This window comes from Clinocottus analis, unplaced genomic scaffold (genome assembly GCF_023055335.1).
Source record: "Clinocottus analis isolate CAN_PGR_092001 unplaced genomic scaffold, fCliAna1.0.p SCAF_6, whole genome shotgun sequence".
NCBI classification, from domain to species: domain Eukaryota; kingdom Metazoa; phylum Chordata; class Actinopteri; order Perciformes; family Cottidae; genus Clinocottus; species Clinocottus analis.
Genome location: NW_027176218.1, coordinates 6,018,981 through 6,042,407, shown reverse-complemented (window position 1 = coordinate 6,042,407; position 23,427 = coordinate 6,018,981). Strand labels below are relative to the sequence as shown.

At 40.7% G+C, this 23,427-nt stretch overlaps 1 protein-coding gene across 5 annotated transcripts; it reads left to right on the top strand.

The window, feature by feature from the left end:
* The first annotated feature begins 545 nt into the window (after positions 1 to 545).
* LOC137804500 (caldesmon-like) lies at positions 546 to 23,230 on the top strand. Of its 5 annotated transcripts, none has more exons than XM_068603781.1 (17): positions 546 to 644; positions 9,168 to 9,271; positions 12,282 to 12,404; positions 12,660 to 12,999; positions 13,078 to 13,107; positions 13,186 to 13,818; positions 14,275 to 14,310; positions 14,392 to 14,459; positions 14,550 to 14,796; positions 14,885 to 15,010; positions 15,881 to 15,924; positions 16,030 to 16,108; positions 16,700 to 16,831; positions 16,918 to 17,046; positions 18,958 to 19,029; positions 20,446 to 20,482; positions 21,828 to 23,230. In XM_068603781.1, exons 2-17 carry the CDS (start codon positions 9,198 to 9,200, stop codon positions 21,839 to 21,841), a joined length of 2,184 nt encoding a protein of 727 aa, XP_068459882.1. In that variant the 5' UTR covers positions 546 to 644; positions 9,168 to 9,197; the 3' UTR covers positions 21,842 to 23,230. The 5 variants fall into 5 exon arrangements, with proteins under 5 accessions (XP_068459882.1, XP_068459879.1, XP_068459884.1 ...); XM_068603778.1 differs by having other exon boundaries at positions 21,825 to 23,230; XM_068603780.1 differs by lacking the exon at positions 546 to 644 and adding an exon at positions 8,650 to 8,794 and having other exon boundaries at positions 21,825 to 23,230.
* Positions 23,231 to 23,427: the final 197 nt, after the last annotated feature.

Here is a 23,427-nt window from a genome sequence, read left to right as displayed (position 1 = left end):
GGCCAAACCAGTGGGGCTGAGTCAGAAAGAAACCATCTAATTGGATGGAAACACTCTTAAATGGACACGACCATCAACATTTTTCTTAGTCCCATCTATATAGCAGGAACGGCAGCATGTATCCTGGTAGATAGTACACTATACACTATGGATCACATCTTGCATGCCATATCAGTCAGGCATCTGAACTACAGCTGTCATTTCATTTTACATCTTTTACCGAGCATGCATTCACACAAGCAGGAGAACGTGTAAGATAACTTCATCTTGATAATGAATTGTTTTCAGAATTATAGAATATAAGAAAGACTTTGATTTATGCCCATTGTATCTTTGAGAGATAATATACAAATAGAACCTATGATTTATGTTAGTAAGAGTACCATAATCTCAGAAATATCAATGTGTATAAAGTAGAGGTATCAAATGAAATTGAAGTGTAGACACATCCCTAAAGTTACACACACACACACACACACACACACACACACACACACACACACACAGCGCCAGCCCACTGTGAACATGACTGAGTTGCAGCTTCAGCAGGAGGGGCTGGTCGCTGCATGCTGTGCTTATAAACCTCTGGTTGCTCTCCCTCTGCTGATTTCCAGCAAGAACAGTCTCTTTGGTTCACCGGCCTGGTAAGTTTGACAATAACAATGTGTCATGCTAAATAACAATAACTCAATACAGATAGAGAGTGATGTCACTTGTTTTCTGTGACCTTTATGGAATAATTGAAGATTTGTCATCAGAGTTGAGCAGATAATTTCAACAACTAAAGTCGTGCTGGTTTCCAAACATCTCTGGGGGACATGAAGAGGTAGGCGTGTGGCTCGTTAGCGAGTCTTAAACTTAACCAGCTAGTACAGATGAAAAGCTGATGCTTTACGTTTAACAGACTGTAATTTGCTTGTTGACAGAACTTAGGTTGCATGTTTTATGTTTGACATCTGATTTAATCTGGATACACCTGTCTACAAATAAACTTATGCTTTTGAAAAGTTGTGAGGGAATTAGTCATGTGTATATCAAGAATCTCACTTAAAGAAATTAATTGGAGAAAAAGCAGAGAATAAGCAAATGTTGGAAGGACCGGAGAGAATGTGAAAGTTTTCCCCCTCTTTACACAAATGTGTGCACTGGTTGAAGAAGGATCATCCCAACAGTCGAAAATGTTGCCGAACTTGATTTAATGCAATACAAGTCAATAAATCCTTTCTCTCGATGGTCATCCAGTTCACTCCTTATGAGGTTCTTGAAAAGTTGAAACTATAACGCTTATGTCATTGAGTATATATTTCTGCAGAGGGACAGGAATCAGAAGGCACTGGATCCAAATTGCATGTATAAAATGGTTTAAGGAAGACAGGACCTGCATGAAGCAATTGTCAGCCGAAACATGTGCATTTTGTTGGTATGCCTCTGTAAATTGATGTCATTGAGGCACTTGCATCTGCTCTGTCCAACAGCAGTTATTACTATATTTGTCTTAGACTTATGATACTTGTACATTGAGCAGACGTCTGGTTGAGTAAAAGCTGTTTGGCGTGGAGGACGTGCCAAGTCAGACTCCTATTCCCTAGATGGTATTGAAGATAAAGGGCTCCAACCACGGCAGTTGTGTGAGTTTATGACAACAGACTCTTTGGGGACTGGATTCTTGTTTGGGTTTGAGAGCATCTTCTCCCCTTTTTGGTTACAAGACATCAAAGATGATTTTGCGTCATGAGAGTGAAAAGAGCTGTGTGAATGTGAGAGCTATCGCGGAGAGATTTGATTTCAAGCATACATGAGAACACACAGTCTGACAACGACAATACAAAGAAGAAGGTATCTCAGATTTTTTTTGGAATGACATGTTTAGCCGTAGACTTTTGTTCCCCTTTTAAAAAAGCTCCATCAAGTTAGCTTGATATAAAACACCAATGTCTCCATGGTGCCGGTGACAAGAGACAGTGGGATACTATCTGTTCTGTGGAATTAAGCACAGAGGACTTTCTAAACAATTTGTCCAAAGGTTCTCGTTAAAGAAGAGTTTGTGAATCAAATTTGCCAAAAGAGAAAAGTATAAAGGGGAGATTCTGCTGCTAATGTTTTTCGTCTGAGCACAAACGAGTCTTTGTAGCACAAAAGTGTTGGGTCGGACAGAGAGGGATGCTGTGTACTCGCCAGTTGTGCAGGTGGAACACTCTAAAGAGAAGAGGAAATGGTTTTCCACATGAGCAAATTACAGGAGGGGTAGAGGTGAGTGTTAGTGGCTCTGACATTAATAGAGTCATTCATCAGCAAAGCTGGGTTGAGGAGAAAGACAATTCCTAACATCAATACTATGATTTAGAAGTCTGATTTATTTGTTTGGATATCCAGCACTTCTTTTTGCACTGTATAAAATGTCTAATTTTGTAAAACCATCTTCTAACAGCCGTAGTCCGTTTCCTTTTATTAACATCAACTATGACAATCAGCTTTCCTTCCAGTCGTATTTACTGTCTCCCTGCAACATTACGGAAAGGTGTTCAGTAGCAATCACAATGGAAACAAGTTATTCTTGGATTGCCACTTTGTATAGCAGCAGGTATTTCCCAGAGTAAACCATGCTCACTGTCTATGGCCTTGCACCTTGCCAAGCTGGGACACGACAACTAACACTGCCTGTGTACTTCCTTAAAAGGAGGCAGAGTACAACATTTCAGCTGAAGGGATGCAGAACAGAGAGTGCACATTGCTGCATCTATTTCCATTGAAACCCTGGTCGAGGGCGAAACTAAAACCATGCTTGAAATTTAGATGAATTTAGCCTTTTGTGTCACCAAACATATTTTATTCCTGTTTCAATGATCACTCAGACTCTAACGTTGTTTTCATGGACAAAACCTAGCAAGAAAGCAGCAATGTTCCACTTTAAGGTACACCTGTCAGCTGATGATGGACTCCTTGTGTCCTTTTGCTTATTAAAACAAAGCTGAGCTGCAGAGCACCGAGTGGAGAGCCGAAGAGCCCGAGAAAAGGCTTGACTGTTGAGCCTGTTAACTCTGCATGGAGATGTTTGTATTCCTACTGCTATTTATCTAGAACATGGCACTGCACTTTTACTGCTTCTTTTTGCACCTCTGGTCCGATGCTTAACTACATTTTGTTGTCCTGGTACTCGTCCTCTTTGCAATGACAATAAAGTTGAATCTGATTGTTAAGATGCTTCCAAATCTTCACCACCAGTTAATGGTTATCGACCACAAAACAACACACTCTGCTTTTCAACCAAACTGTACACAAACATGTCAATGAGCAGCAGAGGAGGTCACCACTACAGTATGTTGTGGCTTGTAAACTGTGTGGAATTTGTTTCCTTGGCGGAGACTTTTTCATACGTGACCATGTTTGGTCATGTGGAGAAAGCAGCTGCGGTTTCTTGATTGATTGCAAATGCAACTGTTTATCTATAAGTGTGTTAAAGCACTTTCTTGATCTTTGAAATCAAACGATATCTTATTTTAGGCGGGAGAGTTATTAAGGGACCCACATGTATAATATACAGCTGTTATTCAGTGCAAATTTCAATGAAAAGCCACAAGTGGTACTCACCAGTATAACAACTTGGAAAGTCAAATGATGTACACTTCAGTATGTACCTGTAGATGCACAGCTATGCAGCAAGTTAAACAAGTCCATTAAAGGTCAAAGACAGCGGTTGGCTTCTGAAGTCTACACTGGAAGCATTAACTGTGAAAACAATATGGGAGAAATAATAATGATGGATTCACAAAATTGTAGACCTACTGTAAAACGTGTTATATTGGCCCTCGAAATCCAAACCAGATGTGTAAAAATGACACATTGTTATACACGGGGTTATGTGCTGGTCTTGGTAAAGATCTGGCGTTTAATCCCTGGTACTGACAATATGTTGATTTTAAACATGTACTTCAATAAATAAATAAAAGCGGCACAAGGTGTCAGTGAGCTGTAAAGGCCTGTAGGATTTAATTCCAAGTCATATAACTCTCTGAGAAATGCTGATTGAATTTTCCAAAATGTTAAACTTTTCTTTTACACATTGTAAAACACAACAAATTTATTTATAAAGAAGGTAGTTTCCGTTAAATGGCTAGCTGGTTTAACAGCAAACTGAGTGCCGACGTTAAAGTTATAAGTTACTGCAACAGGCCCGGTTCATGTTTTTAATACAAATTGTATTAACATCATTTCAAGAAAGAGAGAGAGCGCATGTGAGGAAAAAAAGAGAGAGCTGTAAAGTCACTAATATCCAGCTGCCTGCATGTCTTTCCAGAACATTTCCTGATTGAAGATATGAGACCTACTGTAACTTGCCAAACCAAATGTAAATCATGAATTAGAAACATTCTTTAACAGAGCCTAATGCTTCACTCTGCCTCCTTTTGATGTCTGATTCATACAATTGCAGACACTCTGTAAATACGCCATCATCAAGCAAATAATTACAAAGCCAGACAATATACAAATAGCACATATGCTGTGTACACAATGATGGGATGAATAAAGACACAGAGAAGTACCAAGCAATTTATGTAATTATGGGGCTTTTAGTGTAAGGCTTTTAACTTTTGTATTACATATCAAGCACTTATGTCTTATACAACTTATAACAACCTTCAGTGGACCACTTGAGGAATTCTCAGGCTAAATCCTTGTTGGCTTTAAAAACAAAGGACTCAAATGTGGGCTTACTTTGATTTAACTCATTTTGATTGGTAACACTGGCATTGGATACTTCCAAAAGCAAACTGTTTCTTTTTTTAGAGCTGTAACCAATAATAACATTGAATAGGTTACATAGTTAGGTATTAAAAGTATGGTTCATTAATCCATGTCTTCAATATTAGTCACTGCGTAAATATAAACTGTATTTATTCTTTTAAATTTTAGACATCACATCATATCACACATAAAATATTCAGTAGATTTCCCCTAAATATGCTAGAAAACTGCATGCTTTCAGTAGCTGCCTTGCAGCTTTAGCCGGCTCTGTATTATTCTCCCTGAACGTACTCCAAGTCTAATCTTCATGTAAATCGACTTAAATAAGAATACTTTGTAGATGAAACACAAGTAAACAAAGTAAAAGGTCAGGTTTAAATTATGCAGCCTGTGTTTAAGTGTAAAAAAGTGTGCTTCAAATACTTTTGGTATACATAGCCTTATCAACAGGTTAATATGTGTGTATCTGAGTGCATTTGAACACTTAATGGAGCTGTATAGACTGCAGTGGTAAAAAAAAAATACAACAACATATGTTTTTGTGTTACCCTGTTCTGTTCCATATAAAACATGCCATTAGCCATTTCACATGCTATCATAACTACATCAAGGTCGTCAAAAACTAGTTGAGTAGCACTGACAACACAGGCTGTTTTGTTGTTTTTGTGAACATATCATTAACGTAGAGATTGTAAGTTGAGGGAACTGCTAGCTCTGTCCAAAGATCAAACTAGTATTGTATTTTATTTTTTTGGTGCAGAACACAAATTAATTTGTGGTTTCACCAGAGGTTCCTACTGTTGGTGGGCTGAAAGAGTAACTTGTTTTTCGTCGTAGCATCACTACGCTTGGTGGACTGACTGTGTTTGTGCACACAAGAATCATGAGATGTGTCGTGAACATGTTAGTAGGTTTAGGTTTTGTTGGAAAGCAATTTTTTTTTAAACTTTTGACAGCCAAACTCGCTGAGACACCTGCTTCCAGTCAGTATGCCAACTAAGCTAATTGCCTCATGGAGCTAGCGCCACAGCTAAATCCGAGAAAGGAAAGTAGTTGTGTCTTCTCATTAGACTCTTGCAAGTGAGTATGTTTTAAAAGCCATATTGTGTCATGGTGTCCTTGTGTATATGAGCTTCCAATTAAAACTTGCTTTAGCTAGCTGTGAAATACTGAAACGTAACTGTTGAATTTCAGCATTTGACAGAATGCACACAGTCAATATTTCACAACTGTGACAAACGATTTGATGTAGCCAGCAGAAAGCCAGACTTATTTTCTTGTCACGGCCTCGCGCCCCTTTGTGACAGTTGATTTGTTTCAAGCATCAATATGAATATACATGATCAGTGTCTGGTGAGTGTTAGGGGAAGCACTTAGCCATCGCTAAGCCAAACACGATTTCCAGTTGCATGAGAGCAGAGTGACCGTGCAGAGGTGTAAAGAAAAAAGGTGCTCCAGCTTATCCAGATGAGACGAATCAGTTACAGATGTATGAGTAAGTCACCGTCTTGGGCACCCGTCATGTGGAAATGATTTGTGGAATTGATTCAGATTCATGACAGAAACACTATAAGAACCTACAACATGCTGCCCATATGAGATGTTTACAAGGTTGAGCGTTTGGAGCTGTGAGGGACTGTATCTGTGTCTCAGGTATGCGCAGGCAGAGATTTCTCTCAAAATGAAAATGCCAGTATGATAGTTCTTTCATTTTACGGGGGCTATGTCTTTACATTTGGGTTTATATCAGTTTCAGAGCAGGAATAATTCACACACCTCTCTAATCATACAAATAAATTGTCTAGTGACTGATGGGACAGCTGTTATGTTGAAGTGAGTATCTGTGTCCAGTGTGTGTGTGTTCTCTGTGTGTGCGTCCACATTTGTGAACAAAGTGGGGGCAGAAAGGTATTCGTGTAGCTGTCAGAGTGGTGAGTTTTTAAAGTTTTAGAAAAGCAGAACTTTGCTGGCCCTGTTGAACCCCAGCCAATCCAAACAGGCATGGATACCAACTCTGACATGTCTGTACGCTGTTAGTCTGCATGTCAGGCAGCCCTTGTTTGTTGCTCCATAGAGTCCATACTGCTTAGAAACAGACCAGCCTTTGTCATCCCCAAACCTAAATTGGTCCCAGATAAGAACAGCTGTGAGGGTGCGATGAATAACAGTTTGTCTCACATTTTATTGGAAGAGAAAATTATGTCCATTTGATTGGGGTTGAATGGAAAGCAGAACTTTCGATGCAAATACTATACTATACTTTATGAGAAATATTACCTAACAAATGAGGTTCTTCTTAATGACGATGGTGACAATGCTAATGTCATGATATTTGTCTTCGTGTCACAATGTGGGCACAAGGTGCTCTCGACATGACCGTTGACTGATGTTGGCTCGGTGTTGCACGTACTGTATCAGATCACATAGCTGGAATACCTTCTACCATTGCTGTGAGGAACACTCTGTACTGATGAGAGATGTGGGGATGAAGGGTGAGTGCTGTTTTGGACACCTGCATCTAGTGGTAATCTTAATACATCCCAAAAATCATTCCACCCTTCCATACAAGAATACAAGTCAAAAGCCAGGCAAGCAGCTACAGGATCGGCAGTGCTCTGGGCTAAACGCTAACTCGAGCATGCTTGCATGCCCAAAGTGCCGATGCTAACAGGCTGTAGTTTGGCAAATATGCTTACCATGTACACCATCCTAGTTTAGAAGGTTAGCATGCTCGTATTAACTATTTATCACTTAACACAAAGTACAGCAAAGACTGATGGTCATTTCATCAGTTTGAAGGTAGTAAAAGTATTGGACAAATTAACATTCATACAAATTAACAGATCGTACAGATTATCATGTTTTAGACCATAGCAACAAATACCACTCCAAACCTCTGAACATGTTTTGTCCACAAGACAAGCTCTTTTGGGTTTTAATAAATAACTGTCCTGTTTTCCAGGGTAAGGATGTATAAAAGAGTACCATCCTATTCCAGGAAAGCTCTTCTTACCCATGGAGTGGATGTTTTAGAAAAGGCCTCTGTGACTGTATATGGTGTCGGCCATTGTAAAAACCAAACTGATGACCGACTGCTCACCGCTGGTGGGCTACTCTTCAGATAACTAAACAAGGGGATGAAACTGAAGTGGCCTCTTTCATGACACTGTATGTGTTACATAACTTCATAGGATTTAGAATGATAACGCGAGCTGTGCTTGCGTGCTTGGTAAATGTATCGCATGTGCGTTGCATCAAAGTGAGGACAGAAAACGATGTCAATGTGACTCTGTGAGCTCACATCACCTCAATTCCCAGCATTCTTTGACGTGTTGTTACAGAAGAAGATGGATGCATGCTTTGCTCGCGTAGCTGGCCAGACATTTTCCTCATATCAGTTTTTTTTTCTGTGGGTATGTGTGTGGAGGTCTGTTTACTCCTCCACGATCTTTGTCTTTTTATGTCTCAGTGTAGTTTGAGGGTAGATGTGAAGCTCAGAAAAGCCTCGTTCAGGACGTGAGTAAATAAACAGAAGAGCATTACAGTTTGTGGAACTACAACACAAATCATTAACCAATGGGTTTAAGCCAGTTTTGAAATCAGCCTTAAAGACACACAAAGTCTCTAGTGAGTCTGGTTTACTGGCAGAAATCGAGACGATGTAGGAATCTGAATGTGTTTTATTCGAAAAAGCTAAATCCAATCAAATTATTTTCACTCACTGGCCAGCGGTTTGGAGCAACGACTGTGTTGACAGGTTTATCGGTTGACCAAGGGAAACATTTTGAGAGAGAGTCTGAAGTCAGAGTTCAGGGAGGGGAAAGTGAGACGAATACAGAGAGCAGGAGTCCGGTTGAGGAGGAGGAGGGAGGCAGAGAGAGAAAGAGAGGAGAGCAGAGAGGCAGGCTTTGCCTTTTCTGGTAGTTGAAGTCGCTGAAAGAACAAGCAGGAATTCTTCGTGCGGCTGAAGGGCTGAGATATAAACCAGACTGTAGAGGTTGATGTATGAAAGGCGACGTCGCTGTCCATGGACTAAACTTCAGCTACTGCCGTACGGTATTGTAATCCAACAGTTTTCGAGTTTCCACTCGTGTCATGAAGCTGTCTTGGGGGTCCTCGTATACTTTGATGTGTTACTGATTTGAAGCTCTTTTTTGATTTAGATTTTACCCATGTTATAATCGTCACAGTGAGGGTTAATTATTTAGTATTAGCTCACAAGTTGTGAAATTGCAATGATGATGAAAATGTTATTAATCTTGTGGTTGTAAGATCCCAATGTGATCCCAAAATGTGACATTATACTGCTATAATCGGAGGACTTTCTAAGCATGTGTTTTTATCAAGTATGCAATCCAAGATAAACCAATTGATGAGTGACAAACTGGCCGTCTGATTGTACTGAAATAATTTGTGTCTTTCAGTGAGAACGTGAGGAGAATCTTTTGGCCATCATGGACGATGACTTTGACCGCCGCATGGAGCAGAGGAGGCTGAGGAGAGAGCAGATGCGCGTCGACACGAGCAAGTGAGTGAACCATCGGAGAATATGTAAACGGATACCACACATACACAGGCACAAAAACACTTATTTGAAAACAGTAAATGCACGGTAAAAATTGTACAGGTGCTGTAAAAGGTCACGACAGCTTAAATTAAAGCCTCATTTTTGTATCACTGTTTTACTGTATGATTCACAACTCTAACCTGATACGATGTGAGCTTCAGTACACCATATTTGATCTGCAGGAGCTTTTATAAACCACATGGTCAGTCTGTGCCAAAGTTATTAGACACCAGCCGCTTCCAGAAAAAGTCCCGTAGATACTAGACTGTTCTGTGGAAAAGACAGTTTTCTGCATTTAGATCTATGGGACAAACTTCACAATAGTACTTTTCTCCTCCTGATCTCGCAAAGTCTTGGAGACATATGCTCAGTGCTCAAGGTGTTCTGTTTGCATTTGTGTGTCTGTCTTCCTGTTTTTGCCCTTTTCCATGAGGGAGTTGTGAGCTTTGTGTGTCTCCACATGGAGCAACAGAGTAGACAGGACTTGGGTGGTTATTAAGTGATGACAGCTTAATGATCGCCGCTGCCTTGTGTCGCTCATTAGGAAGTCATCTGGCCATGCTGCTGTTTGGATTAGTCTGTCGCCTCCCTCACGCTCTCCTTGTGCTCAGCTAAATATGCAATACTGTGAAAGACTTATCGCTAACATCCATTCTGGTGGTGTAATGTTGCAGGTCAGCATTGAAGGGAAGGGGGAGACACTCAACTCTTTGAAAGTTGCACACAGGACAATTCAAGTAGTTGAGCTACAGTTTGTATCACAATATGAAGAAACCAGCTCTTGTTGCACAGGACAAGCAATCAGCTTAATTGCTGACACCTGTCGCCCTCAGCTGCTGCTTCATTAGAGAGCACTTCCAAATAAGGATCAAACACTGGGATGCATTTTGACTACAGACACTAAACTCCCACGATGAATCAAAGAGAAACGTCATTAGAATTTGATTTCTCTTGGATTTAAGTCGCTCGGCAACCAATTTGTCTGTCTTTCGACTTCAAATTAAAGGAAATACAACCGTCATTTCCACTCCAACCCTCATTCATTAACTTGATCTTGTGATTTGTTTAAAGTCCACATTGCAGTGTTTGTGTCAGCACAGCCTGCTCTTCTATCATCTTCCTCCGTAACATAGATCTCCATTGTTTTAAAACCACATTAATGAGCCACATTGTTGCACTGGGTGACATGCACCTTCATTATAATATACATGTCCACTGTGTTGGTGTATCAATCCAGAGCTGTAGATGGACCCAAAAACATGGTCTTTCTAGTCCTAGAAAAACATCTCCAGTTGGAATGAATTGGCTTGTTACTAACAAGCGTTCAGAGACGGACTAACTCATTGTTGGTTTGGGTCTTTTCCTTTGGATTTGTTAAAAATATAGAACCTCAGATTCATCTTTTAAGGGATTAAGATGAAATGTGGCCATGACCACATGACCAAGATGTCCATACAATTAGCGGTAACCGTTATTTTCCTCCAGTTCAGGAGTCAGTTGCTGTCATATTAGAGGTCCAATCATTAAAGCCCAGTGGAAAAAAAAAAAAGCGATACTAGCAAACTTTCTCACAGTCCTGCAGCCAGCTCAGCCAGCGGTGCCAACCTAGCCTGCCCTCAGCTCCTCTCTGCAGCCCGAAGAAATGCTGCAGACGCTGGAATGTTTTGACTGCCTTTTCTATTTCAGCACCAGAAAGCCTGCTCTTAATGCTTCAGACGGGTAGTTTGAGAGGAGTGTTTTGTCTCCGTTTCACTAAGGAGCTCTCATTATATTTCCCCCCATCCATCTATGTTTCACGTCTGAAAATATGAATGCAACATCTTGACAGCCCTTTCACAGCAGGCCAATAGCTCTAGGTGGAGTTATGCCTAATTAAATCGCTTCCTCAATGATTTATCGGGGCGACCCATGCCACGCCATGCCAGGGAAACCTTCGCCTCAGGATTTGTTGGATTTTTGCCTCGTTTGTTTCTGTTTTGAAGGCAGAAAGGCCTCTTGTGTTTCCCATCACCTCTTCCTCGCACAACATCTGTAAATCATTGTGTTGCGGTTTCAGGAAGAGCAGAGGGAAATAATACCCGTCCTCTATCAATGGGCCATTTCAAGCTCTCTCCGTGCCTCATAAAGCCGGGTAATGCTTGGAAAGATACAGGCTCAGCATGCTCTGAAAGTCTCCCTGTGGGTGTACTCAACTTTGGATGAAAGTCTACGGCAGGATGTGAGCAAGATGAGGAGGATTGAAAGACAAAGGGCAGGAGGGTAAAGACTTGTATGTCTCGAGTTAGTGATTTCGCCCCATATCTCTATTTTTTCACCCGTCTTCGTGCCAGTGATGTCTTTGTCTCTACTTATGTTTCTAACATTAATACATGCCAAAGGGGTCACTTCTTTGGGAGCTCTCACTTTTTTTCTCGATGTCATGTTCTGATCTTAGACACATGTAGTGTGTGTTACTTATTATTTTCTTGGATGTTTTTTCCTCACTCGTGACGTCTCCAATTTCCATCATGTCTGTGTGGTTTATATCAGTGGTTCACAACCTAAATGTCAGAAGTCCTCACATACGTCCGCTACACAAAACAATTTTCATCTCCTCTGGCCTCCAGAAATCGTACTTACTCAAGTAATCACATCTCATGCCCACACTGAGCAGATTGTATATCTAATATATTTCTCAATATCTTTTAATAGCTGACGCTACATGCTCAGATACAAACGTCGCAGATTTTCTGATGAAATTAAAAAATGTAATCATGCGTGCACGAAAGAGTTGCATTTGCCATTTAATTGATTTGTTATCCATGTTGGTAGGATTTTTTTACTTGACATGCATTAGTTAATTTTAACTACCACTCAAAAGCCTAACTTTAAAACAAAACTAGAAGTGACAACTTGACTTCCCACGATAGAATTTAAATTTTCTAGTTTTTTTATTAACATTTACTGTGCATCTGTCTGTGCGATATTTCAGGGAGGGTTACACCAATGACGATGAGGAGGAAGCTCGGGAGCAAAGGAGACGTGCAAGGGAGGAGAGGAAGAGGATGAAGGACTCAGACGAGTCGGGAACCACTGATGTTATCGACACTAACAGGTAAAGGCCTCGGATGGACAAAGTCTAAAACAGCATAGTATTGACTTGACAAATGAATTCAGTGGAACACTTTGTGACAAACATTCTTTAAGATATCTATCTATCTATCTATCTATCTATCTATCTATCTATCTATCTATCTATCTATCTATCTATCTATCTATCTATCTATCTATCTAGCTATCTATCTAAATCTAGAGATTCAATATCCGTTTTCTTTACTTATCTTTTTTGGTGGATTTCATGTGCTTACAGTGTGGTGGAGACAGCCTGTGCCGAAGGTGCAGATGATGACCAGGTCTTGCTGGAACGCCTGGCCAAGAGGGAGGAACGCCGGCAGCAGAGAATGCAGGAGGCCATGGAGAGACAGAAGGAGTCTGACCAAACCGTCAGCACCACCAACGGCACAGACAGCCCACCGGAGGAGCAGTCGTCTTCCAGTAACAACAGACAGCGACAAACAAAGGAAGAAGAAAAGGAGGAGGAGGAAGAGGAGGCAGTGGATGAGGAGGAGAAACCAGCCCAAGAGGATGTGGCCGACACTGATACCAACTCCTTAAGAAAAGAGGAAGAGGACGAAAAGGAAGATGAGAAGGTAAAGTGAATATTTGGAGATAGATTATTTGGGCTGAGAAATATTGAGTCGTCGCTGATGTTTTTCTTCTCTCAACAGGAATCAAGAACAGGAAGCATAAGAAATGAGGTATGGCCTCTTATCCTAACCCTCTGACAACTTTATTGTGTTGATTTACATTAATTGACACAAAACTTTATTTTATAGGAGGAGACTGAGGAGAAGGCTGCAGCAATAGAAGTACAGGTTGTTTTTGGAAAGAACGATGCTGAAGAGGAGGCTGCTCCTGAAGAATGGAGGAAGAAAGAAGAGGAGGAAAGGCAGCAAACAGAAATGGAAGAAAAGCTGAGGATAGAGGAGGAAGAAAGACAAAAAAAGGAAATGGAGGAAAAGCTCAAGAAAGAGGAAGAAGAAAGGCAGCTAAAGGAAGAAATGAAGAAGAGGGAAGAGGAAGAAAAACAACAAAGGGAAATGGAAGAGAGGCTGAGAAAAGAGGAGGAAGAAAAACAGAAAAAGGAAAAGGATGAAAAAATGAAAACAGAACAGGAGGAAAGACAGAAAAAGGAGATAGAAGAGAAACAGAAGAAAGAGGAGGAGGACAAACGAAAAAAGGAGATGGAGCAACAGAAGAAGAAAGAAGTGGAAGAAAAACGCCAGAAAGAGCTGCAAGAGAAGAAGAAAAAGGATGAGGAAGAAAAGCAGAAGAAGAAAGAGCTGGAAGAGAAGAAGAAGAAAGAAGAAGAGGAAAAGCGGAAAAAGGAGGCAGAAGAGAAAAAGAAAAAAGAAGAAGAGGACAAGCGCAAAAAGAAAGAGATGGAAGAGAAGACAAAGAAAGAGGAGGTATTGATGTGATTTGTTGCATAGCAGCTGCTTAAAAAACCTGGAAAAGTTCAATTAAAATATTCCCTTCTGTAAGTAACAAGATGCAGACGTTTATAATGTAAAACATGTCTTCATTGTTAGATTAAATGACACCGGGGGGCCACTCCTGATCTATCCAGGCTTTGTTCTGGTGTTGCAGATATTTTCTGTTTGATACAGTTTTGCGGTGTCGTCGTACATCACGGAGCTGTCACAGCATTCGTTTTTGTTTGCCACGCGGAAGAAAGAGGCGGTGGCCTTGAGGGTGTCGCAGCATGTGTCCTTGTCCGGTCACATCTGCGTTACATCCACTGCTCTGATTGAACCAGTGTCTGATGGCTTTGTTGTGGGCTTTCTCCATCATGCGATTTGACTGAGCCTGCTGTTTTTATTGTTTAATTTTGTTTTCTTCCCATTTCTGTCTTCCGTGTGAAGGAGGAGAAGCCGAAAAGATTTGGTTTTAAGGAGAAGGTAAATTGGACGTGGACCTTCTTTATATTTTCTATTTAAATATCGAAGATGTGAGTTCAACTTTTTCCCCTTTTTGGCCAGAATGAACCAGGCAAACAGAACGGAGGGCTCTTTGAGAATAAACTTAAGAAAACAGAGAAGAACTCAAGGTAAAGTTATCATTTTCACCTCATCAGTGTCTTTTGAGGAATACTTGAGTTTGTATTGATAATTAAATACATGTGTGTGTTTGTGTACAGAGACAATGTTCCCTCTAGCAAGGCAGGTAGCGTGGAGCAACAAGAGGCCGAACGAAAGCTGCAAGAGCTGAAGCGCCGGCGAAACGACGCAGAAAGCGAGGATTTTGAGAAGATGAAGCAGAAGCAGCAGAGCGCAGAGGCTGAGCTGGAGGAGCTGAAGAAGAAAAGAGAGGATAGAAGGAAGGTCATGGAGGAAGAGGAGCAGCAGAAGAAACAGGAGCAGGAGGACAAGAAAGCCAAAGAACAGGCAAGGATGGATTTTACGGCATCATTTTACTTTGGCTTGATTTGGTTGGTGACTAAAGTGTGACAGCAAATTGTGGTTTTCCTAACAGGAGGAGAGGAAGAGGATGAAGGAGGAGATAGAGAAAAGGAGGGCGGAGGCTGCAGAGAAGAAGAAACAGAAGGAGGAGGAGTCGCCAAAAGCTGCATTTGCTATCGGTCCCAAAGGTTCCTCAAAGGTGAGTTTTGGAAATAGGTTTCCGGCAACTTAGAGTTATTTTTGCGGGTTTTGAGCACAACAAATAACATATGAAATTGTGTGTTTCAACGCTTTGAGCACCACAAAGAAACCCCCCATTAACCTCCATTACATTGGGGTTGAAGCAGAAAACTGAGATGGATCTCCTAAAACAAAAAAACACTATCTGTATCGAAAAGTGATGTTAAATAACTTTAAAATAAACAAATTAAACGGCTACCTCATCAGAATGTTGTTGTTTTTTTAATTAAGAAGCATACCTCCCGCAACAACCAACACTGACATTTTGGGAAATACACTTCATAACGAGAGTTAGATGAGATGAATGTCACTCTCATATCACAGTTTGGTACCCACCTTCTCAAAGTGTATATAGAGGTTTGTCATTTCATCCCATTTAATAGGTCTGCTTGTATTTTTTGTGAGACATGTTTCACAGTGTAATGGTTGTTTGTTATTATTACCCACATGTTGTTACTTGATAAGAATATAAAAAGAGGGGAGCTGGCGCCTGTGCTGTTCTCAAATATGGCTATTTTTGTACAAGACCATGACTGGGTAATTTTATGATTATTATTTTAGTTTTTTGGGGGGAATGTTAAGAATTTCGTGTGCGCGTACACGGGACGTATAATTAATTTAGAAGATTAGCTGTGTGTGTGTGTGTGTCTGTGTGTGTGTGTGTGTGTGTGCGTGTGTGTGTGCGTGTGCGTGTGAGACCTTCCCAGGGACGGACTGGTCTGCTTCTCAGTGAGGTTGTCTTGGAGACAGGAAGGAAGCCAGTATCTATTTGTGCAAGTCACCCTATTTTTAAACTTCTTATAACCCTAAAATATGCTGTTTTGTACAGATCGGGGCAAAGGCAGAATTCTTGAGCAAATCAGCCCAGAAAAGGTAAGAAAAGTATTTTAGTGACAAATGATAATGAACAAATAAACTCTCTTAATTTAGTGAGCGGCACTAATTCCCTAATAATTGTGTTGTTGTTCATCCACACAGCACCCCGGCCAGAGGGTCTCACACTCCAATCGTCTCCAAGATTGGCAACAGGATGGAACAGTACACCTCTGCTATCCAGGTGAGACTCACGTCACCCTGAGCCATGGTGGTAATCAAGTCCTCAAGTCCTTTATTTAGGTAAAAGTACCAACACAACTATGTAAAAGTACTCCATTACGAGTCCTGAATTCAAAACCCTACTTCAGTTAAGGTGCGGAAGTATTTACAAAAGTATTTATTTTGCAAGAAAAAGGCCAAACACATTTTTTACAGTACATTATTAGACATTTGTATTATTATACAAACAGAGTTGGTTTTTTAGATCAATCTGAAGTGGCTTTAAAATGATGAATGAGGTTGGAAAGAAGAAAAAACAAATTCTTTTCTTTTTTGTTTGACATTGAATAATTGAACTTCTTGGTGCCCTTTAATGTTACATCTTAATCTCCAAAGTAACAAAGAACAATAGCTGTTAAAGTTGTGCATACAAATGTCAGCACTTGCCTCTGAAATGCAGTCGAGTAGAAGTATAAAGATACAAAAAATGGAAACACTTAAGAACAAATTCTGCAACATATTACTAAATTAAAATGTTTCACCAGGAATCTTCAGGCAATAGCTCTCTTTTTCCCCATGTAAAAGTAGTCCAATCCATCCTCTACGTCCACAGGGAAACAAGGACGTCAAATCACCAAAGTGTCCGATGGCAGATATTCCTACAGGAGGCGCACGCAGCATCAAGAGCATGTGGGAGAAAGGCAACGTTGGCGGCTCCTCTGATAGTCCAACTCCTGCCAACAAGGTGAGTTGTGGAAAGCGACCCAGAGAGGAGGTTGGAGAGATTTAATACATGATTTGAGTATTTGAGATGTCTCTCTTTTTCTCCAGGATTTAGCTGGTATCAAAGGCGGGGTGACCGGACGTGTGAACAGTTGGATGGCGAAGCCTCCAGAGGCGGAGAAGACGTCAGCACCTGAACCAGCGGCCGCAGCATCACCGGCAGCAGCAAAGCCAGCAGTAAGGCCCGATAAATCCTTGTCCTGATCACACACGTACACACTATTGGAAACTACACACCAGTGATAAGTTCTCCCGGTGATCCCTTGATATTCTGCACCCGCTAATGTGCTCATTTCCACATCAACATGCCAGTCTTTTGTTGGCCGCAGCCTTTATATATCTGAGCACCAGGGCTGGGAACTGTTCCTGCCCGGAGTGTAGTGCCACCACATGGACAGTTTATGCCGCAACACCTGTTGCCAAAGTCTTTTATTGAAAGAAAATCCTTTATTCTCGACATGATATGCAAGTTTTTATAATACATGTATGTGTAGCCTAAACATGTGGGAAATCATTGGATGGGAAAAGCATATTTCTGTCATTGTTGAACAAAAGTCCAACCACGAAGCACAGAGCGGCAGCACGTGTTGGCTGAATGCCAACATGCGCCCTTTCGCACGGCCGTTTCTTCACCTCTCCATACGTCACGCCTTTGGCCTCTGTAGGTATTTCAAGATTACATTACAGCCCATAAAACCCATAAACCATATAGGATTATTAAAAAGTCCTCCGTTGAATTGGACTCATTATGATACAAAGAACAATATATTTAAATGTCACTGTGACTCCATTCTTAAAGACTCCTTCACACAAGGGTAAAGGGTCATGTCCCTTCACATTTGTCTCACACAGAGGCAACATTATCATATTTCACACCACTGACAAAAGAACCTTACAAGTAAACAAGTTGAATGATTAATGTGGTTTATTTATTATCATTCAGAGCCAAAAAGAAAAACAGGAGGACATGTGTAACCGGGTACTGTACTTGGTGAACACCATGTCCTTTTCTTAAAGCAGAACAGCAGCTGCTCGTCTCTCCAGGTCTCCTGCAGACACTACACTGTGTCCACATGCAGTAGCATTGCTGCAGGATGTGTGACATTGTTCTAACGTCAAATTTATGGCCGAGATATCTTTAGCGTCTTGGGCAGCAGAGGAGCGGTTGTAACCTTGGTGTCAATTATGTGGCAACACCTCCCCCTGATGGGATTATGTTGAACAGCAGAAAGGTGTCTAATGTCTGATTTCTCTTGTGTACGTTAAGTAGTTCATTAGTACGTTGTTTAATGCTCTTCTACCTTCTTTTACTCCTTCCGATTGCACTCGATCTCTCAGCTTTCCTCTCTTCTCCTGCTGTTCTTTGCCTACTCTTCTTCAAACTGGTAAAGTCGACATTTTGCATACATTTCACACTAACTACCACTAATAGTCAGAATGGTAGATACTAAACTAACTACTCAATTGCATAAGGCCAGCGGTGGAACGCGTGCACTCAAAGACTGCAGTGTGGTTTAAGAGGTACTTAGCTTTGACATTTTCATTTGATGCTTTTTTTTCCTACTATACTAGAATTCAGAAATCAATGTTGTACTTTTTACTCCATGACATATATTTGAAAACTTTAATTACTTGTGACTGTGCAGATTCAGATTAATGATTCAACAAATACATTTGTTTGCAGTATGCATTTCTATCGCCTGCACACGCCGCTCAAAATGGCCACAGCTGAGCCGGCGGCTTGCAGCTATCAATGCTAACAGTGCCAACAGTGCAAACAACGGCAGCAGTGCTGACACTGCTAGCGTTGTTTATCTGAGGGGGAATTGGATCACTATGTGAGCACAATGCCTTTCAGTCGTGAAAGCGTTAAGGGTAACTTGTAACTGTTACGCGTGACATAGCTAATAATTGTTAGATCCTATAGTAATGCTCTGCATATCAAGTAGACAACGGGTATATTTTGCTGTGAATACTATTTTGAATGCAGGACTTTGAATGTTAAAACACTGTTGTGTTGGTACTTTTGCTTCTGGAAAAGTCTTTCTTTCACCACCGCGTCAGACTAATGGGTCTCTATTGTGACAGGATGTGAAACCAGGTGACATCGGGAACAAGCGTGGCATGTGGGAAACCAAGAAGAGCTCTGCACCTGCCAAGGTAACACACACACTTTGACCATGAGTTAGGGGAGACATTTCTGTTTAAAGGCTCTGTCGTGACTCCTGTTTGTTTGTTTCATTCAGTTTACCTAATAGAAGAGTGAACGAGGTAACTTGTGACTCTCTGGCTGCAACACTCAATGCACGACACGGAGTGATTGATTTGTGGTGTTTTCATGCTGTTTCTCAATATGCATATGACTGCGATCGGAGTTGCCGGATTGGCCAGGATCTGCCCATCCGGACTACCTATTCTTAAAGTTTTGCCAATTTTTCTCCCAATGGTTGCTTTTCCACCAACAAAACAATTGAGTTCAGTCAGCTCAGCTCATCAAGCAATAACAGATGGCATTTAAAAAAAAATCTAATTTAAGTGAAACACTCGTTACTTTCTGTGATAAAAAAAAAAAAAAGTTTCTAAAAGCTTGTGATGTTTCAGTAAATTAACAGAGATGGGCGTGTGGCAAGGGGCAGGTTAAGTATGATTATTTTTGCTCAAGGGATGGAAATCCCTTTTTGGATAAGCAGAGCATGGTATTTAACGTGTACATAAAACATGTTGTATGTGTACAACAGGTCATAAAAGGCAAGTCAGGCAGTATGCAGAGGACACAATTTTAACTTCATTATGCACGGTTACTTTTCATTCAATTGTGACAATTCAGTACTTTATGTTATACTATTAAGTAAATCAGTGCTGTATATTATAATAATCCCCTGTCCCACCCTTATATTTGTCATACAGTCCCTAACTCATGTATGCTGTCACTAGTTCCCACACTGTTTGAGGACATTAATAGTAATCCCTGTCTCTGTATTTTGTTTGGAACATGGATTAGTTCATGCTCGAGTGTGATCTGTTGTTGTCACACAACATTTGGCTGCGCTGTGCACAGCTTCATCAGGATGTTATGATTAAAAGCACGTTGCTGTGTTTGAGCGCTGTGTATGATGCTTTTTTTGAAGTCTGGAGTGCTTTAAAAAAAACTTTTTTTTCTTGCTTGGATTCTACTTCATTTTGTTTGGGAATGTTTTGAACAGTTAGATCTGTGGGAATGTTGTAGAATATAGTTCATCCATCTTCATGAGTACATGCTTTTCATAATATGCTATTTATATATTTTTTAAATACGGTAATAAAAAAGAAAATGCAAGTGCAGATGTCATTTCTGAAATACAAAAGAAAAAGGGTTGTGACGTGTAAGTTGTCTCTTAGTCCATGATATATCCATGGATGAAACACAGCTTTCTATGTGATTTACCATCTTAAAATCTACATTAGCTCCAAATGAGGCAAAATAAATCAAATTAAGGAATTATTTAAACACTGCCGGTCACATTGGGCAATACTAAAGATGTGGTTTACAGTCTTTTGCTGACTTTTTCTTTATTCTTCGTTCAATTTTGTCTACAGGTGGCAGTCGGAGGCAAGAGCAAGTTTTTCACCAATGGTAAGTTTCTTAGTGACTGTAAATAGTGGTTGAATGTAAATTTGCTCAAGGGTTGTACTTGAGAATTTTCCATTTTATTCTATTTTAAACTTCACAGCACAGCAGCAGAACATGTTGCGCCACAGCTACTCTTTCTCTCGTTGCAGTGCTATAAGCTGAAGTCTACACTTGGACCAGCTACAACATTAGAATGCTGCATATGTTAATGAATCAGTGATAAAATAAATAATGCACTGGGGTATATGTATTTTTACTTAACTAAAGGACCTGAATATGTCTTTCACCACTGACTGTCAATGTGCACATACTAAATGTAAAGCAGGGTTTATATAGATCAGCCCTGGAGGAAACAGAGTTTAGATGAAGTGTCATTTTGTGATTGAGTGCGCTCTGTGGACTCACCCCACCCCAGTTTAACCCACCAACCTTCCTTTGCGCTGGAATAGCTGCTCATTGTAAATCAAATCTGCTGTTGCAGATTTTTGGGCGCGGGCTCAGCTCTGTCACACTGTGGTCTATATTTAAGAAAAAACCCTCACCCTGACCTTGTGTCCCAGTATAAAGAACCTTCCAGACTCCTGGGATGGCTGTCGTGTCTTTGAAGTCCACTGGTCACCCGCTGCCACCTGGGCCGCCCAATGCCACGGTGTTGGCGAGTTGTTAGAAATGCCACAGAGCAGCTGCTTGATTCTCACATTAAAACCAACTGCTGGGGAGGATTACGAACCGTTTAGACAACAAATCGTGAGATATCACCGGGCTTATTCACTCAGGGCCAACAATACAGACCAAACATGTGTCCATGCAGTCTGTAGGTTCAAATGCACATTCATTATGAAGAAATGCATGAACCATCCGCTGATGTTGGCAGAATGAAACTGTCTGTCTTCTTCGTGATGAAAAGTTGCTTTTCTTCAGACATCAAGCCCCTAAATGTTGAGCCGCGCAGAGCACCAACAATAGGAATGGAAAAGTGTTTGTCCAGCGTCAGCTCCGACTCTAAATAGAGATCCTTGTTTGTAGCCTCCCCACTTCTTCATCAAAAATAGACTGCTGAGGAATGAAGTAAAGGGCAAATGACAAAGTTACAGCTTTCACTCACACAGAGAAAGGGTCCCGTCTTTTACTGCAGGGTACGCTTCAGCCATTGTCGAACTCACTCTGATATATAACCAAGCACGAATACGTAGAGAAGCATGGATGTAGAAGCATTGATTAACAGCCCTGAGAACAAGCTTGTTTATCACCTAATAAACTTTGAGAAGTTATGCAGTTGAAAATGCAACAGTGATGTATGCATTGACTAAGATATCTCTAATAACTGTCTCTCTCTCTCTATTAGCAGGTGCGAGACCTTAACCATTGACATCTCCATTTACATCAAATCTCACCCGACCAAACACGAAGCCCTGCTACTGTACGTGCATCCATTTCCATTCAACGTTTCTGTTTACCACATGAAGTTCACACCGAAGAGAGGAAAACCTGAGGGACCAGGAGGAGTGACTCAAGAATCAGAGTCTCCAGAGGTTGTTTTTTTCCCCTCAAAAGTTTAAAAAATATTGATGTTTTTATCAGACTTAACTTCAAAGATGTCATACATAGTAAAGATTTTCAGGACAAAGCACCACATGTTTAATGCTTAATAGGTAATGGATTATGTAGTATCCATCTTTTTAATCATTCAGACGGCTGTCAGGATGCTTACATGTTATATTGCTTTCAAACCACACTGACATCGCTTTAACACAATTACAAGCATTTGTGTTTGTTTTTTTTATTGTCGTACACACTCACTGCTTTTTGGGATGATGGCGACTCCATTGACTCAATGTGATAACCAAGGTAATTTAAAGTCCATCTCACCGCTTGCATTTGAATTGTTAGAGTAAACTGCCACTAAGCTGGATTTTGGCTGATTAGCCTGTATATAATTGAGTAATGTCATGAGTACCATTTTATAACAAAGCATCCTCAATGAAGGGATTATACATAATAACCAATGATCTCTTTGGTCGAAACCGAAATATTTCAACCGTCGGATGCAGTTCCACAAAGACATTCATGGTGCCCAGAGGATGGATCCTATTGACTTCCTCCTTAATTTCCAACTTTGCAACTCTGGATGAATTGGCTCAATGATCCTCAAATGATGGGGCCCTCTGACTTTAGTAACCCTGCAACCTTTTAACGAGGATCCATTTGAGTAAAAATCATATTAGCAGCTTATTAGCATTTATAATGGCAGACTTGATGGCTCATTAGAAAATGAGCACCATTAGTTACAAAGTTCATAAACCCCATATGAAGGGTGCCGTAGGATAATGTGGCACATTCTGCCCAAGACTGCAGCCAGACAGACATAGTGTGCCAGCATGGCTTTTATTAACTGTGGTGAATTAAAAAATATTATCATTTAATATAAGCACGAATAAAGACTATGAATCCACGTGTCAGCGAGTACTGTAATAACTATCCAGTAACCAAATGCAAGTCTATGTCACAGGCAGTGGTCCTTTGCTATCATAGGGTTACATGCTAGTAACTGCTGTTTAATTGCACTGCAGCTGCAGTGATGAAGGTGGACAAAGCGATGGCTTAATACACTTAGTTTTAACTTCAAATTGTTCCCGGTGTTCCCCGTCAGTCAGCAGTAAGTAAGCATGAGTTGCATCCTGCCAAATTGTATTGAAGTCTTTCAAATGTGGATTGCTTTGTTTGAACGTATCCATCTGTACTTGCTTCAGCAATAAATAAAAAAAAGTAAGAAATGTGTTCTTGTTCTGTGGCTTTGCTTGGAGCTGCCGGGAGGAAATGTTGCTTCAAGTGCTTCCTAACCACTTGTGAAGTTATAGAGTGTTGAAACGTGACGGTCCGTTGAAAGCTTGGATGGATAAATCACATTCTACCAGGACGGGAATGTACCTGCGGAATGTGTGTTAGCA

What these genes read in the sequence shown, in the direction of transcription:
- LOC137804500 (XM_068603778.1), top strand. Translation starts at nt 9,198, where the DNA reads ATGGACGATGACTTTGACCGCCGCATGGAGCAGAGGAGGCTGAGGAGA. An exon ending in AGCAAATCAGCCCAGAAAAG is followed by an intron (nt 15,925 to 16,029) that starts GTAAGAAAAGTA and finishes TCATCCACACAG; the next exon opens with CACCCCGGCCAGAGGGTCTC. An exon ending in AGTACACCTCTGCTATCCAG is followed by an intron (nt 16,109 to 16,699) that starts GTGAGACTCACG and finishes CTACGTCCACAG; the next exon opens with GGAAACAAGGACGTCAAATC.